The 17,943-nt window shown below is 39.3% G+C and overlaps 1 protein-coding gene across 1 annotated transcript in view; it reads left to right on the top strand.

The window, feature by feature from the left end:
- Window positions 1–6,261: 6,261 nt before the first annotated feature.
- Window positions 6,262–17,943, top strand: part of cspg4 (chondroitin sulfate proteoglycan 4) — a 71,687-nt gene continuing 60,005 nt past the window's right edge. Inside the window, exon 1 of the mRNA XM_063480986.1 lies at window positions 6,262–6,354. Within this exon, the coding sequence (XP_063337056.1) occupies window positions 6,279–6,354 (76 nt within the window). The 5' untranslated portion in view covers window positions 6,262–6,278. The remainder of the gene's footprint in view (window positions 6,355–17,943) is intronic.

Here is a 17,943-nt window from a genome sequence, read left to right as displayed (position 1 = left end):
ATGTGAGAAATTCCACTTTGGGCTCTGGCACTCACTCCTCAACAGAAACAGTTAAAATTTACAAAATCTCTGCCAAGCACTGAGTCATGAATAGTGTTAGAAAGTCATTTAAAAAAATACATTCTGATGCAGAGATTACTAATCACTCAATTCTAGCAGCTAACCTTTGTAATTTGTCAATATAATTACATGTTGTACTACATGTTTCAAGTAACCTAGTATTCTGTAAAAGACTTGCACACCTTATAGTGATCATTGATGTTAGACAGGCATTTTAAGTTCAATCTAAACTGAAATTACCATGAAAAAAAATGACTGGTTAGTAAAAGATTAATGTTATGAAGCTTCATTTTGCTTTATATTTCCATGTAGTTCCACTTTGAATGGCACTTAAAGAATCAAAGAACAAAGATTAATGTGCAGAAAAGTGAACATTAGTCAATTAATTGAACTAATGAATAAAAAGTGAGCTGTTATACTCACTAAGAAGACCAAAAGTGAGTGGGTTCGTATTAGCTAAAAAGGCATGGAGAAGTGATAGCTCTTGGAAAAAGTTAAGGATATGCAGTTCTCTTCTATTTTCTCCTCTGTAGGGTCCTCACTGCTGTCTTTGTTCAGGGGGTACTTGATTATTACAGTGTGTCTTAAAAGCATTAAATCATGGTGATCAAAACAGACCACTGCGATTATCTGGCATTAAGCTCAAGTCTCTATCTTGACATTGGAAAAAAGGCTTCACATAACATTGACGTAGTTTTTGTGGTTTAATCAAGTCTGGAGTTTTGAGAGCGCGGGGCGGTCTGGCCAGACGGCTGGAGCAATGCACGAAGGTGATATTTGAGACTGTGTGTTGAAAGTCGAGCTAGCTCTCTCTTTCCAGCATGAATTGAGCAGTGATATTTCTGCAATATGTGTCCAGTTTCTGCTCTATGAAAAGATTGCATCAACAAAGACAAATGACATCTGATAAAACTTGTTGTTGTCAACTGAACTGACTCTAACCTCAGGCAAGTTAGTGAGATATAACAGGAAAAAGCAATGTGTTATACTGTAGCAGAAAAGTATAAACACTTCTAGATAGATACATAGGTAGATATCCTTTGAGGTAGATACATATTTCGATATACATTAATCATTTGTCCTTCCCACAGTGATAGTGCTACTAACACAAATACAAGTGATAGGGAGACAATCTACAGTGTTCATTTATAAAAATATCTTTTACATTAAAAATGTTTCGATATCAAATTTTCATCAGACTAAAATAAACCTGTCAAAGTCAAATAAGAATCATTTTAGTTCAGTATTTCCAGTCTGTGTTTCATGTGTCTTTGCAGATGTAAAAGGATGGTACAATAAGACAACGTTGAAAGGTCTGCTAAATCCCCTAATTTAGTTTAAACAGAAATTCAAATGCTAGGAGGAAAAGATTGCTTCAGTGGCAATTTTTACTTACCTGCTACTTACCTGGCATATCACTAGGTGCACTCATATTGGTGCGTTACTGCTACATGGCAATAAGTGAAATCAGTGGCCACTGTGACTTAAAGATTGGAGAGGACAGTTGGAAAACAAAACATTTTCACTGTTTCCCCAGCTAGCAAATAATCTCTACTTTCTTTAACCTCCTAAGACCTGAACTCTTCCATGGCATGCATTTTTAATTTCTCTTCAATATTTGGGCTGATTGGCACCTGATGAATGTAAAAACAAAGAATTACCAGATTTTTTTTTATTTTTTTACCAAATTTTTGTTCCTGAGAAAAATGAGATTCACATATGAGGATATTTGTTTAAAATTTCAATAGCACAGTGGCAGTATAATGTCCTCGTAAGTGGATATCAGGCCCTTGTAGAGCAAAATGTAGTATTTTGCTCTAGACAACCCAAAATGTGATGTCCACATATGTGAACGCCAGGTCCTAGGAGGTTAAAAAAAATGGCTCTCAGAATTTCTTTAAAATATTTTCTGCATCATCAGGAGTTGGGCTCAGTCCCTTAGTTACAGTGGAAAGAAATCTAAATGCTTCAGCATACTAAGACATTTAGGACAATTTGCTCCCAACTTTGTTTGGGGATGGCCCGTTCTGGTTAGAATATGACTGTGCACCATCGCACAAAGTTTTAATGAGAAAATTTGGTATAGAAGGACTTGACTGGCCTGTACAGATTCCCAACCTCAACCTGATAGGACAACTTTGGGATCAATTGGAGTGGGGACTGTGAGTCAGGCTTTCTCATCACATATCAGTGTCTGACCTCACAAATGCATTTCTTGAATAGTCAAAAATTCTCATAAACACTCCTGAACCTTGTGGAAAGCCTTCCCAGAAGAGATGAAGCTACTATAGGTGCAAAGGTTAGGACCTAATGGATGAAGAATGGGATGTCACTCAAGTTCATATGAGTGTGAAGGCAGATGAGCGAATACTTTTGGCAGTAAAGTGTATATGTACTTGTAGATATCACAAGTAGATTAATTATTAGATTGTGTTTTATTTTTGTTTTTACATTGATTCTTTACTTGCTATGAAAAACATCACCAGGGCTGTGACTAAACAAATAAAAAATTAAACTGTCTCACGTACATTTAAACATTTATTTACCAGAATACTGAATTACAACCCATCAGATTCTCCCTTGTTTTAATGACAGAACTGTAATTAATTCTATAATGCCCTTTGTATCATATTTGACACATGAGTTTCTGAGACATCTATCTCATCAACATGATCAATACTTGCCATAATTTCAAAATGTTAGGAACAAAATTCTTTTCTTGTCTAAAATTAACATTGTTGTTAACAAACAGTTGCCAAAAACACCTAATGTATCAAATGTGATACAAAAATATGTCATAAATATATCATAAAAATATATCATACACAAAATGATATAGCAAAAAAAAAATTGTGAATTTTGTTATAAGGGTCAATGAACATCTCAGTTCCAAAAAATCTGAATTTTCTGGCTATTTTTTTTATGGGTTGGGTCTTACAGGGTTAAAAGGCAATTGTAAATAAAATGCAGTTGTTTAGTTATGTCTCAAAAAGTACTTTGCAAGGAGGATCAACTAACTCTTGAGCTATGGACCAGCCAGTGAAATGAACTGAACCATGTTATCCATGTGAATGGGGAACCTTATCTTCACCTTCTGGACAGAAGCATTACTCTAAATGAATGCTAATATTGCTCCTTGAAATGTTCACAGGCAAATGATTCCTAACAAGTCTGCAGCAATAACCCCATCCCTATCACAGACACTGTGCTTCAAGGTAGTACTGCTGCACTATGGTGGCAAAAAAAAACAACAGATTTAATGGTATATCATGTTTTTTTTCACTAGTGGTGTTTTTTGCAGTGTAATGTTTGAGTGAATCTTTATTTGCTTTTGTCTTGTGCTGCACCACAATAAATGCACACATGCAGAATATCAGCATAATGTATATAGACAGCAATTGCAGACAGCACAGCACAGCTTTAAAAATAGGCATAAAGAATTACACATAGTGATGTAAACAAAAAGCAGATGTTTTACGAGGTTGGAAATACATTCAACATGCTTGTAGACCTCAAGGATACGTATAATGTACTTTGTGAGCATATTTGAATGTGAACAAAAACCTGTTTGTTTAAAAGCCTCCACAGGACACCTTTAATCACTGTACGACCATATTCATTATTACCAAAAAAAAAGTCTTATATATAGTATCAACTTACTTTAATATAGACAAGTTCACAGATATCTACTTGCATCATCTGTCATGCTTATGGTAAAGGGGTTCCTGGTGTTGTGGGTTACATAAGCCTGCCTTTGCTTTCACATACTGCAGGAGCCCACTCATATCAGTGGGTGACATCCCTCCAGGGAGAGTTATGCATCCCCAGGGAGGCGAGAGCATGTCATTGGTGCAAACGGTTGGCTAAGGCTCAGAGGGAGCGTTTTAATTGTAGCTTGTGTCATGTTGAAATAGTCAGTGAGGCTTTGGTGACAGAAAAGGTTGCCAGCAATAAATGGTGTTGTGTTACAAGTATGATGTGTTTTTACAGGTCTTCCAATGGTCACAGTGGCTCATGCTCTTTTTTGAAGTGTGGAGAAATGAGGTCTTCTTCATGTTAAATGGATCTACTCCTTTGTTTTATTCAACACAATAGTGTTTTGGAGAATTGGGCTTTTATGCTATTTAAATAAAAAGTGCTTATGTGTACAATGCATTCAAACTTAGAATTATTACATTGAAAATACACAGGAGCAGGTTTGCGGTTTGTGGAAGCCGCCATGTTCCCCGCATCATATTTGAATACAGTGGCTGGTATGTGGTTAGAGACTGGCCACATACTAGCATATTGCCAGAGAAGGGGTACTCTACACCAAAGAAGCGAAAATGTCATCCTCTTTCTCATAACCTCAGGCCTCATCTCTTGAACTGAAGCCAGGGATCTAACACATGAAAATGTGCATAAACATGTTATTTATTCGCGATATTGTTGTAGTTACTTATTGTCAGCAGATTAGACATGCGACCCTAAGCAACAACAGTGACATGTTATAAGCCTACATTCTGCCAGCTAATATTAGGCATCCTAAAAATAATATTTTCTGATAAACTGATCAACAGTTTGATTACATTCTCACATCATATGAGAGTTTATTCAGTAAGAGTCAGAGTTATATCCACTTCAAAGACAGAGAGAGTTTATTCAGTAAGCGTGAGACAGAGAGAGCACCAACCCGGCACTGACAGCTGAGGTAAACAGTAGACGGATAGCCTCCTACAGATAGGAGACAATTCTGGGGCAGCTCCAGAACCAGTCTAAACAATAGCAGAAACACAGGAACAGGTCTCTCTTGGCTAACTAAAACATGTTTGTCCTACAGCGACCACCGTAGCTAAGATTATGCACTATCCACATTATGGGGTGAGAAGTTTTACACATACAAGACCGTGTGGTTGAAAGGAAGCTTGTTATTTTCTCCTCAGATGTATGAAATACGACTGAGAGACAAAAAGTGCTTATTTTAAACATTTCAGGTTGTCCGTTCACCAAGTCTGAGACTAACAAAAATGCAGTCCAATCAATCCACAGTTAATGCAAAAAGCTCTCCTGACTGCCATAAGTCATTTGAAATTATCTGTAATATTTCACATGCCAGTTAATTTGAAGATAATTTCGGAGGCATTGTTTGTTCAGCTGAAAAGCAAAAGTCTAATTAATCTGCATGGGCTGCAGTGAACGGCGAATAGCTATTGTAAAGTCATTCCACACCTGAGAGGAAGTGTTCAGAATATTCTAATTGTATTCCCATTTCAGCTGTCAGCAAGAGTGACGAATAATTTGCCAATCTGCTGACTGTGAGACAGATGAAATTGAACGTTCAAGCTTTGCGAGTGAATTTGAGGTTTAATCTTAGCATCCAGCCAGAAAATACTAATCCTTGTGATGAGTGTATGCATGTTCATTACCAGAAATGAAAGTATAAGCCAAGTGGAGAACAATCAGCGACAGCACTCACCACAAATAAAGTCTTTCCCCGAGTGCTTTATTTGCGCAGTAAAACTTTTCTATTGTCCCTGCCCTATCAATAGGGAAACAAGAGAGAATGCAAATCCAAAGCAACCAACCTCTACTCCACACTCAAGTGTGAGCTTAATTAGCTTCAGGAGCAGGTTTGTTGAACAAAAACATGAAGAGCCAGACATTGATCAAGGGAAAGGCTCGAAAGATAAAGCACCAATGGCAACCTGAGTTGTCTTTAATTAAAAGTAAAGGGTTTATCCTTGCAAACAGGAGCTGCTGGTCTCTAAAGGGCACTCCAATTACAGACTGAGACAAAAGGGAAAAAATCCACTGAGATAGTGAGCTTGTCGTGTCAGAGTTTTGATTTGTGTGGTGTTACAAAAGCCATGTAAATTGATGCGTGTAAATTTGTTGTGTGCGTGTGTGTGTGTGTGCGTATGAGAGACAAATATATGTATAAACGGGTATTGTACTTGTAAAAATATGTAAGTGTCGGGTCAGCAAAGAGAGTCTGGTTATGATTTTCCATTCTTTGAAGATCTGTGTGTGTGTAACGTGTGCACGTGCAAGTGTGCTGGAGAAGGGTAGGGGCTGGGGTTGGAAAGAAGGCGTCCCTCTAGCGGTCCCTCCTCAGCCCTGCCCCTTCACATAGAGAAGTATCTTGTAGCAGGTCCCAAAACTGGAAACTCATTCAGTCTCTTCTGAATGGAGTGTCTTTAACACAACAGTGGAGGACTTAACTCTTCAGCAACGAAAATATGAGAGCCCTGCATCTGGTTTTTGTTGGTGCCTTCCTGAGTGTACTGCTCTGCCTCCCCAGCCCTGGTCATGGAGGTAAGTGCCACTGCAAATCCCTCTTTTAGTGTCCTGGCTCTCCCCTTCTGCTCCCATTTGTCAGAGATCCACAGGAAAAGATCAGATCACCATCTCTGTCTTAGGCTTCCCCTCTGCATAAATCCAACCATGGTTGGCTGACAAGTTAATCCCTCAAAACAAACCCAGTATCAACGTTATCCTTTACAGATGCTGCACTGGGCTACAAACTTTCTAAGTAACTCCACATCAGATCTTCAGTTGTCTTCCGTTTACTGCTGTTTATTCATTCTCACGGGACACATGTCATTCACTGTTGTAAAACCTTTTATATTCTTCGATGAAACTCAATACACTGAGGAAAAGATGAGCAATGGTCTGACCACTTGTCCAAAGGCTGGGGCAACATCTGTCGGCTTCTCCTCTAACGCATTTTTTCTTCTTTTTTTTTTTCTTTTTTTTCTTTCCAGTCTGTGGTGAGCTGAATGAGTGAGCACATTTACCTTGGGAATGTTTGCATTGCAAGCGTGTTGCCAAAAGGCAGGAGGTAGAGAAGTTGAAGCCCTCTTAGCTGAGGTCCTGCTGCCGGCAGCAATGAATGGCTCTTTCAGAGGGGAAGTGCACAGTGGCAGGCAGAGCCGCTCCTTATCCACCCAGAGAGAAGAGAGATGAAAGTAGCAGTGAGAGAGAGAGGTGCTAGTAAACGAGTGAGAGAGGCAGTGTGTGTGTGTGTACAGGAGGCAGCCGCTTGATGGCCAAAGGATTATACAATGATCCCTTAGAGTAAAGAGGTACAGATATACTTTCTCACTATGATGAGCTAGTTTAGTCCTGCTGGATGCAAGTGCAGTTTGTGTGAGATGCAGAGTTTTGTGTGTCTTAATGGGAAATGAAAACCCCCTGTCTTCAAACAGCTTAAATAACTCACATTGCCACAAAGTTGTACACATGGCAAGTTGGCATGTTCAGCCTTGGACTTGAGCAGCTGTTGGGCCCATTGTTTTCCCCCTGCTGTCAGATCTTCAAACCCTCGCTGAAAATTCCACTCCAATTAAGTCTGGACAAATGTCTCCATTGGCAGCTAAAGTGAAAAAGTGTCCCTTGATCTGCATGTAGGACTATTGCTTTGTTTTAGTGGCACATAGTCAAAGCTCGGCCGGGGAGCTGGACTCAGTTCTTCGGCACTGTGATCTGTTCACGGCAAGCATGAAAAGAGTCATCTGCCATTCTGTTTGCTCATTTCTAGATAAACCCCGCTGACGGGCGTGACAGTGACCCCTCTGCTGAAGAATTAGCTTTACACTGAGCAAACAGTGCTGTCTGAGTACAGAAAAATATCATTTGCTAGCGATTTATAGAAGCCTTTTGCATAACTGTAATTTATGTCTTCATTTAAATATAAAGTACACATTCACTTGTTGGTGTTATAGTTACAGTAGCTTTGCAGTTCTCCACATATTTAAGATTAAATTTTCCTTTGATTGAAAATGTGGCAGAATATAACACAAAAACTGCACCAGGGAACAATTTCTCCTCATCTAATTTTCTGCTGGCACAATCCTCTGTGCCTCAGTGTGAACAGCACTCACCCACTGACCCTAGAGAACTAAATGCTAATGTTGACCAGATGTACCAAGTCACTGATTAGATTTTGGCCCCCTCTGCTCTACAAAATGCCTGCCACAAGCTGTTGGGGGATTCTTCCATGGGCATCCTAGAAGGCTTACAGAGGGTTTCATTTCTTCCCAGTGTTTAAGTCTTCAGATGTCACGGGACATGTACGCATGCACAGTGTCCAGATGCTTTGGTATTTTTGAAGTCGTTTGCACCTTCCTATTGGGGATGCCCATACTGAAGTGGTAGACTTGTAGTTGCTTTTACTGCAGTTCTCCAAGTCCAGAGAAATATAATCACTTCTGCCACAACAGCAGAAGCAAGCAGCACAGTGAGACGTCCACTATCATAACATTTTATATGAGCTTTCTTCTGTGGTGCAATATCCCATTTTCCAATTGAGTCTTATGCTGCTGTTTTTCATCCACTTAAATTGCTGTGAAAAAGTATTTGCTCTGTTTCTGATTTTTTTGATTTAATGTCACACTTACCAAAAATCACCCCAAATTTTTTCATAGTACACACGTGACATGTGAATAATGCAAAAATGCAGCTTTTAAAAGATGATTTTTTTTTATTAAGGCAGAAAAAAAGTCTTTCACATAACTCTGGAGGAATTCTGTCCCAATCTTCTTTCCAGAATACTTTTAATTCAGCCACTACCTGAACTACCTGTTTAAGGTCATGCCAAAACATCTTGATTGGATTTGACTAGGCCACTCCAAAACCATTTTGTATTGCAAGCTACTAACTTGCTGGTGTGTTTCGGATCATTGTCCTGCTGAATAACCCAAATGAGAGTGCGCTTGAGCTTCATGGCACAAACTGATGGCCAGATATTCTTTACTTCAGGATTTGTGAATAGAAAGCAGAATTTATGGTTCCGTCGATTACAGCAAGTCATCCAGGTCCTGAAGCAGCAGAGCAACCGCAGACAATCACACTACCACCACTATATTTGACTGTTACTATTATCTTTTTTCTATTAAATGGTGTGTTAGTTTAAAACCAGATGTATTTTGGGAAATGTGGGAAATTGTGTTCTCTTTGGTCAGCAGTGGTTTTTTTGCCTAGAAATACTCCCACATATGCCATTTTTGCCCAGTCACCTTCTTGTTTCTGAATCATGAACTCTGACCTTATCTGTAAGGCCAGTGGCAAGTAATGTCTGCAGTTCTAATACAAAAGTGATATTTTTTGGACACACAGCCAGAAAATCTCTAGTATTCTGTATTCATTCGTTATGAGAGCACTTTTTTCATATCAAGAGATACTCGCTTTATCGTGGTTGTGTCTGAAATTGGACTTGACGTGTTCCTGTTCTGAGTCTTTAAAACACCCTGCAGCTCTGTATCTGTTCAGCAGCCATTAAAGCTGCCCTTTAACCAAAGTTTGGAAAAATTGGATAGTTATTTCCAAATCATAAATAGCTCCCTAGTGCATACACGTTGTTTGGTTGTCCTGGTAATAGAGTTTTTCCTCATTTTTCTGTCTGTTGATAAGTGCACAAAGTTTGATGTTCCTAAGGAAGTCACATCTACTGCCACTGCCACTGTTGGCTGTTATTTGCTTATTTACTGATTTCCTTTTTTCTTGCAAATCTTTCTAAAGTAGGTATCTTGTTTGTTGTCTTGTTTTGCTTTCTGAAAAACCATTTATGAGATGTGGGCATTTCTAAAATACAGATATGAACAGACAAGCCCCTGCTGGCAGAACAAATGCTGCTGTGCAAAATGCTGCCAATGAATATGTTATGAAATACATACCATCTATCATCGCAAAAGCACTGTTTGAATTCCCATATACCTAATTGAGGAAGCTTTTCCTAAATTGCTCAGATAACACACATTAAGAGAACATCTACTACAAACAATATCAAATATTTTATGCACATTTGTAAGTGTTTCAGAGATGTCTTTCTGCTGAATGTGTTTGCATTTTCAATTGCAAAGCTTAACGAAGGGATTTGCATCCCAAGACTGCATATGAGCCAGCTATCTCCCCATGGGTATAATGTTACTATGGTAACGAGAAAAAAAAATAAATATGGAATTTGCCTCGGCTTTGTGAAGTGTCCGTATACAAGGCCTCCACATGTTCCTTGAGAGTTGGCAGGGAAAATGGTGTGACTACAAGTGTCTGCACAGAAGATTAATAAGTCCAATATTTGTGCTGGGAAATTGATGAGATTAGCCTTTATTCCAGGTTGTACTGGTCCCGCAGACATGCTTCGTGACCCTTCCCTCAACTTTTAGTCTAAACACAATGTAAAGCTAAGATAGGATAGAAATGTAGCTTTTGGAGTAAATGTAAACAAAAAAATCTGTGTTTATAAAAGGAGGGAAGAACACACGGCTCCTCATCTGCCTTTTCTCTCTCAAGGGAGGACCAGGTGCTTGTAGCTCACAGTGAAATGCTTTTGTATTAAAACTGAGCGTCTTATATCCATGTTAGTGTTGTTAGTACACTGTCATAACAATGCTGGGTTCAACATTGCAACTGACCAATCACGTTCTCTGAGCTTTGAGTTAGCATTAGCCAAGAAGTTAGCTAATGTGATGAAAAGCTATCACAAGCAAACCAACATAAGTAACCTAAATTTGGCTAAAAGCAAAGCTAAGTTGGTAATATAGCTGTTGTTTTGCATAACTTAATAAAGAAAACTTTAGAAATGCTTACCATTTGTTCCAAAAGAGAGTTTTGATTAAAGAAAGACTTTTTTTCCTCTTTTCCACCACAGTGCAGGGCAACGGCATCACCACATGTCTTATCAGTTTCATGTTGATCCTAGTGGACCAACATCAGACACACCCATCCACTATATAGTGTTTTCTACATAGTGGACACAGTTAGAATAAGTAAACACTGTAATGGATAACAGCACAATCTATACACATTACTAGAATATTAATCTATGCACACCTATTAATTTCTGCATACTTTAACGTAAATGTATCCACTTACAAAAGGATGAGAGAAATTGCAACTGTGCTACAAATCTTTTATGAATCATCATTATGCTTTTCATTTCATAAGCAAGCTACTTTCCACTAACACATTTACAGTTTAAATTGACCAGCTAAAATCTGTAATTTGAAAGTCATGCTGCTCTGGCATAGAAGGAGATGAGCCACTGCACGGTTGAAACATCTGAGCAGCATTATGCTTGCCAGGCACTCTCAAACAGTAAGAAAATCAAATTAGCTCCATATCTGGTGTCTCTGTTTTTTTTATTTGTTTTTTTTGTTTGTTTCATAACAGATAAACAGGCTGCAACACATGATGTCTCGATGGATATAGCGCTCCTTCTTCTGTACACTACCTTCCATAGCGTCACTTCACTGCTCTGTAGTGCACTATAGGGGAAATTCACAGTCAAGATATAGAAGGCTTATGCACTTACATAGCGAACTGGTGGACAGTTCAGACACAGCCATGTTTTATTTTCCAAGAAAATATGAGATATAATCTGCTTCAAAACACAATAATACAAATCCCATCATTGAGGAGAAAGCAGGGTTTTGTTATGGGTTTTTTTTATCTTAACATTTGCCTTAAAGAAAACAAAAAAAACCTCAACTCTGATTGCTTATGCACTGCAGATGAAGTGCATCTCATCAAAAACTTAAGTGCAGTATATGAGTGGCCCTTGTACTTGAGACAACATTCTGCTCACTGCCAAGCTCCTTCTTTAATGCTTCATGGAAATGAGACCCTTATTTCATCTCGAAGCATGGACGACTATCAATATTGATAATGTTTCTCGTATGATATAACCTTCCTCACTTCTGCCTGCCTGATGTTTCATCCTGCCACTTTCAGAGAGAAAGTTTCAGTGAGTCATGGTTTATTAACTGTTTTTTTTTTTTTTTAGGATTCTGGCCTGAGGCAAACATCATTGCGAGAATCCAAAGTTAGCTGTATAGGCAACCTGCCTTACCCTGTTCCTTTCCTTTCTATAGCTTCATCTTGTTACTACAGGTAGAATTTTATATTTGACCTGCAGCTACAGAATGAGCAGCATGTCTGTTCAGTGATTACAGTGGCGGGCCAATAATAGAGTTTTTTAGAGGTTTGATTGCTGTAAAAGCAATAACTTTTGTCAGCTTGTCCTTGAGCAAGACACTGGTGCTCATTCACAACGTGCTGCTGTGGTCAGATAAGCAAGTCAGCTACAAGCAAGAAATGTAAAATACAAAAGGCCTTAGAACAGTTGGGCTTGCTGACCACCTTATCCTTTTTTTCACCTCAACAGCACAGCCCCAGCCAATTTACAAGGTGTTTTCATAGTTTCCATCATTTGCATTAGCTAGCGGGATCCCAAGAATTTGGATGACCTTGAAACAACCATGTTGGAGCCCCAGACGGTCAGCGTCTTAGTGCATATGCTTATAAAATCCCATATGATAATAAAAATATAATGGATAATGGGGCCGTGAGAGCATCTGGAGTTACATTTTTGATAGTCCTAGTTTGAGCTTGGCTTGTGTAATGCAAATCCTTCTGTTTTTGTGCTTAAATCACTGCATATAAACCACTTAAACAATATTATATAGTATGTATCTAGTGGAAAGAATTGGGCGACTTCATCATTTTGCCCCAAGGAGACCTGAAACACCCCTTTTCATTTTTTTTTGTCTTTTATGCAGCTGTAGATGTCAATGCCGAAGTACAAGAGAAATTCTGACATTGAGGCATTCAGTGTCTTCAAAAGCACACGTGATAATGCACATATCATAGCTCACTTTATTCTCAGTGTGATGCAAGAACCCTGAAAAACAAAACATACAAATGCATGTCCCTTGCCTTGAAGACTCTGTACTCCTCTGGCAGATGATCTTTCCAACATTGTTCTCTTTGAGATTGCTGGCTGTCATTGGAAGGCAGCTCAGATTATTTTTTAGGGCTATGATCTGCTCAGAGCAGGCAGACAGCCCACACACAGAAGTCATTTAGCTTGGGGTGTGTGCACAAAAGAGTTTCTGTGCATAAACACAGGCCCAGATTTTGTCCCTAGTTAGAAGTTCAGAAGCTATTCCAGCAGGGCTTCCTGTGCTGTTTTAACCCCTTTCAAGGCAATCAGATAAGTTGGTGGTACGGTTGAGTAACAGAGATTCTGTAACCAGATTTCAGGTCTGTAGGTGACAATTTGGAATTTCAGATTGTTACAATTACCTCGTCGCCATGCAATTTTAGGCAATTCTTACCTACAGGAGCAACAGCACGGGGTTATAGCTGCGCCGGCGAGGGAGGAAAATAGCTGACATTTATCAAAACACCACACTGTACAAAAAATGTGACCAATAATTTGTTTTTTTCTCTAAAACCATGGCAAAAAACCCCAAAATAGTTAATGAATACCACCGGCAGACATGACTGAGAAAAAATATTATTTTAAATGGCTTGAGAGAGATATTGGTGGTGGAGGTGTAAGCAAAGGGTAAAAAGTTTGCAATAATTATCAAACATCACATGTTAAAACATATATTTTCCTTTTAAATCTGTCCAAGGTTGTTGATGGAATATTTAATTACACTCGTTGCAACATAATGTGTTGTATTTACATCCTGTTCCCATGCTTTGTCATTTGCTTAAATTACTAGAGGTTGTATGTTTGTGTGGGAATCTAGCCACGCATACAGTAAGGTCCCCATTTGAAACACCTTGAGACACTGAAACTGAGAAACACCTGCAGATTCGATGCATGTTGACAGTGTAAATTTTCATTTCTGTTTGAAATGGATGAGATTTTCAATGCAAGTATTTATATGAAAATGCCCAAGTTTGTGGCCAAACTCCTAAAAATAGTTACACACAGCTTTTTAAGGTGGCGGCAGGTAGATTGTTCCGGTGCCCTTGTGGATTTAAGCTGTCAGAGTGCCTTCTGTCTCCCCAGGCTAATTCAAAAATATTAAGACCAGGGCTCTTTAGAGTCCAAACCATCTGCTGAAATACTTGTTTTTCTTCTTGTCACTGAAGATACTTTTTGTGTGTACACCAGTTTTGGTGCTATGAATATAAAAAGCAAAACTTAAGGTTCAGTCTGTCAAAGGAACTGAAACTTTTTTATGAGCGTTGTTAAGGAACCAACGTGTTAGACACACCCTAAAATACATTTTTGGCATAGGAGCAACCTTACACATCCCCTCCAAAAGGAACTCACAAAACTAAACTAAACAGCAATAATGTGATAATTTTATGCACATTATGATACCTGTAGGACCGCAACGGGGGCAGAATCTGTGTGGGACATTTACATTCAAAGTGTGTTGTGACCCTGAGAATGATGGACTTGTATTCTTAACTGGCTGCACCAAATGAACTGTGTTTATTTTTGATAAGAGCTGTCGGGGAGTTTAGTGCCCAAAACGAGAACTCTAGAGAAAATTCTCATCATCACAGAACGGCCAAGTTTTCAATAAGCAGGAATTATGCATGACCAGATGTCTCGATATGAGCCGCCTCTATGGGGTTTTCTTGTTTTGTTTGGGATTTTTTTTTTTTTTTTTTTTTTTTTTTTTGAGGATAGTCTATTTTATCATTTGAATAAAGAAGAATCCATTCTGTTCTGGCTGCCATTGTTTCCTTTATCAATTGAAAATAAATGAAAAGGGGGAGGGGGGAAAGGATTAACTAAATTTTTTCTCATTCCAAAGACCTTTTGTGGAATCACTCATTCCCTCTAAATCAGTTTTCAAAATCCTTCATCTTTGTTTGTCTTGTTGATCATCTCATCAGATGTTTTCTTTTTAATGATCATATGACGTAAATTATGTCTGTGTTTTTATTGGGGAACAGTGCCTTCTTTGTTGAACACTGCACTGCATGTTACTCACATGTCCTGGAATCAGACAAACGTTGCCAGTAGGGTAACAAAAGGCAAGCACAGGCGCTGGAAAAGCAGCATGAATCATGGGAAAAATGTTTCCAGTGTGGAGCTGATTCATATGAGGACATGTTGGGAAAAGCCTGAGGTTTCCACTGCAACATCTGGAGCTGGCTTGGTCAGTTAGGAGCGAGGCAAAGCTGGAGGCTTTAATCAGACTGTCCCACTGATTTCGCATACCGAATATAGATAAAACATCTGTGGTGGAAGAATGTCAATTAGCCAAGTTTTGAAGTATTCTCAGGGTTGCTTGTTGCTTTTTGCTTGAAACAGATGTACAGACTGGGTTGTTATCAGGAGCCATTATTAATCTCCTGGCAGCCCTCCAACTTCCTGAAAAGGAAGTTTTGTATACAGTCAGCCAAACAAAATACATCAAATGCTGTACAGCAAATGAAAAAAGATGGCAATATATTATATGTCGAACTGCACATTTCTCAAGTTTAATTGTTTTGTTCACACTGTTCCTTAGAGAAATGAGCTTGCTATTTTTAAGTGAATCAGTGGTAGTGTGCAGATGAATATGACTCACTGTTTTAAATATAGAGAAATCCACTTCAACTGTGGGGACTCCCTCCAGCCCAGAGGGTGTATGACTCACAAGCACAAGGCTGCAGTGGTTAATCATGAGACATCAGACTCCAGACTAATAGTTTTTTGTGCTTCTAATTAGTCGTCCACTCCTAGTTGTTATTAGCCTTTGCTCCAGGACGGCAAGACGAGGTGCTGCAGTGCGAGAACCTCCAGGGACAAACAGCATAGTTCTGCTTGGCGCATTTGGTGACTGACAGAGTTTAGAGTTTTTCCTGTAAACTCCTTAGATGTGACGTGGGAAATTCTCCAAAAAATTTAACACAGATGTGTTTTTTTCCACATGCATGATTTTCAGCGATGAAATCCCCCTTTTTATCCAAATAGCTAGTCTCCTGCTCTATCATTCCAAAAACACAGCAGCGGGGGGCTGCGGTTAGGACAGCCACTTTTCACAGCATGCAGACCAGCGCCAGATCTCATCCTGTTGAACATCTTCATCAACACCACAGAGGGACCTGAGTAATTTGAAGCCAGGTGGCCTCATTACAAGCTGGGTTCATACAGAATCGAGGGGGGTGGGGATAGCACCAGCCCTGGGATCTGGCATTCTGGAATAACATGGCCTAGTTAAATATAGCTAGACAGTAGCGCCAAGCAAGAGCATGTTGCTTCACACTAGGCTGACGAAAGAGACAAGGGAGGGAGGGAGGAAAAGGGGATCCAGGGTGGGGATTTTGGCTGTGTGTATGTGTGTGTGTGAGAGAAAGTGTTTATGTGTGTTTTCTTTATGCATTGTGGCTCACACAGATCCCAGTGTTGAGGGGCCAGAGCAAATGTCGTCATTGCATTGGTTACGAAGGCTTAAAATAACCAGAGGAAATGATGTGTCCCATGAAGTTTAGTTTGACTGACTGGTCTGCAGTAGCATGAAGCAGAGAACAGCTACACAGAGGAGCTGAAACACACGTCACTGCTTTGCCAAGTTACACAAGCTCCTTGTGCAGTTATGTGTTAAATCTTTCACACAGTGATGGCAAAACAGATCCTCAAAACCTGCTGTAAAAAAGTTTTTGCTCCCTTCCTGATTTCTTATTTATTTGCAAATTTGTCACACTTACATGATTCAGGACATTCAGGAAAATTCAGTTTTTCATAAATCATGAATTAATTCACTAGCCATGCCCAGGCCCGATGACTGACAGACCTGCTGCATCGAGAAATCGCTTAAATACAACCTGTCGACAAAGTGAAGCTGGCTAAAAGACATGATCTAAAGAAACAACAGAGAAGCAAAGTCATCAACATACATCCAGCTGGAAAGGGTTACAAAGCCATTTTTAAGGATTTAGGACTCCAGATTTAATTCCTCTGGTACTCTCCACCATTTGACCTTAGAACTGAAGAAGCTTCTCGGATGAGAGGTGAAACGTCTTCAAGCAACTTAAAGAAGTCCAGACGCTTTTCTTTCCAAGCTTTTTAGACTACGATGACCTGGATGACTGAGAACCTTCACAAATATACAGTGAGAGTCATTATCAAATGAAGAAAACCAAAATTCCTCCAAGAGCGCATCAACAAGTCAACCAGGAGTTCACAAAAGAACCCAGAAGAACATCTAAAGAACTGCAGGCCTCACTTGTCAAGGTCAGAGTTCATGAATCAACAATAATACATAAACTGGGCAAAAATGGCATCCATGCAAGAGCTGAGGCATCCACTGCTGACCAAAAAGAATACAAAGGCTCATCTCACATTTGCCAAGAACCCTCTTGATGATGGGAAAATATTCTGTTATTAGCTGGGCTTGATCTGATGGTAACAATATTGGCTTTCCCATGTCTATAAAGCTCTTTAGAGGTTGTTTGTTCACTGTATTTGTTTTGGAAGCATCTTCACTTAGTGGCTTAAAGCCTTTGCAGCGTTTTCTACATGAACGCGACCAACACACTCATAAAACACATATCGTTTTGACCCATTGCATTACATTACCCGATAATTCTCTATCATCCCTAAGCATGTATTCCCATTTCAACGCATTATTAACGTGTCATCAAAGGGGAGGGAGACCAAGCTCAAAAACAACAATAAGCTTTATTAAAAACAATTAGAAGAAGTAAATATATATTGCCCTTTAACTTCTCATTAGAAGAAAAGAAAATGAGAAAAAAAAGTTGGGACTCTAAGTAATTGACAGCAGCAGCCGGGTGCATTGAAGTCAACAAATAATCAGCCAAACCAAAAATGCAGATGACAAGGAAGGATTACTGTGATCCAAGAACAACCTGTTTTTTGTGGCTAGTTATGCAGTCTGATGTACTATATTGAGTCCGACCAGGGCCATTGGATAGTCCCCATGGGAATGTGAAGATACAGAAAAAGGGAAGCTGACCATGTGTGACCCCAGAGCATCCTGTCCTCTAACAGCCAAAAACACATTCCTAAGCTTCTCTTCAGAGCAACTCTTCATTGTACTTTACCACAGAGGAGATACTTCAGATATCTGAAATGTTATTGAGTTTGGTTTAGATTTGGGTAGCTTGATTGTCACCACGTGTTTACTCGTAGTAAATTGCTGG

This window comes from Pelmatolapia mariae, linkage group LG7 (assembly GCF_036321145.2).
Source record: "Pelmatolapia mariae isolate MD_Pm_ZW linkage group LG7, Pm_UMD_F_2, whole genome shotgun sequence".
NCBI lineage: Eukaryota > Metazoa > Chordata > Actinopteri > Cichliformes > Cichlidae > Pelmatolapia > Pelmatolapia mariae.
Note: the sequence above shows the minus strand (reverse complement) of the source record. Positions and strands in the feature narration are given on the sequence as shown.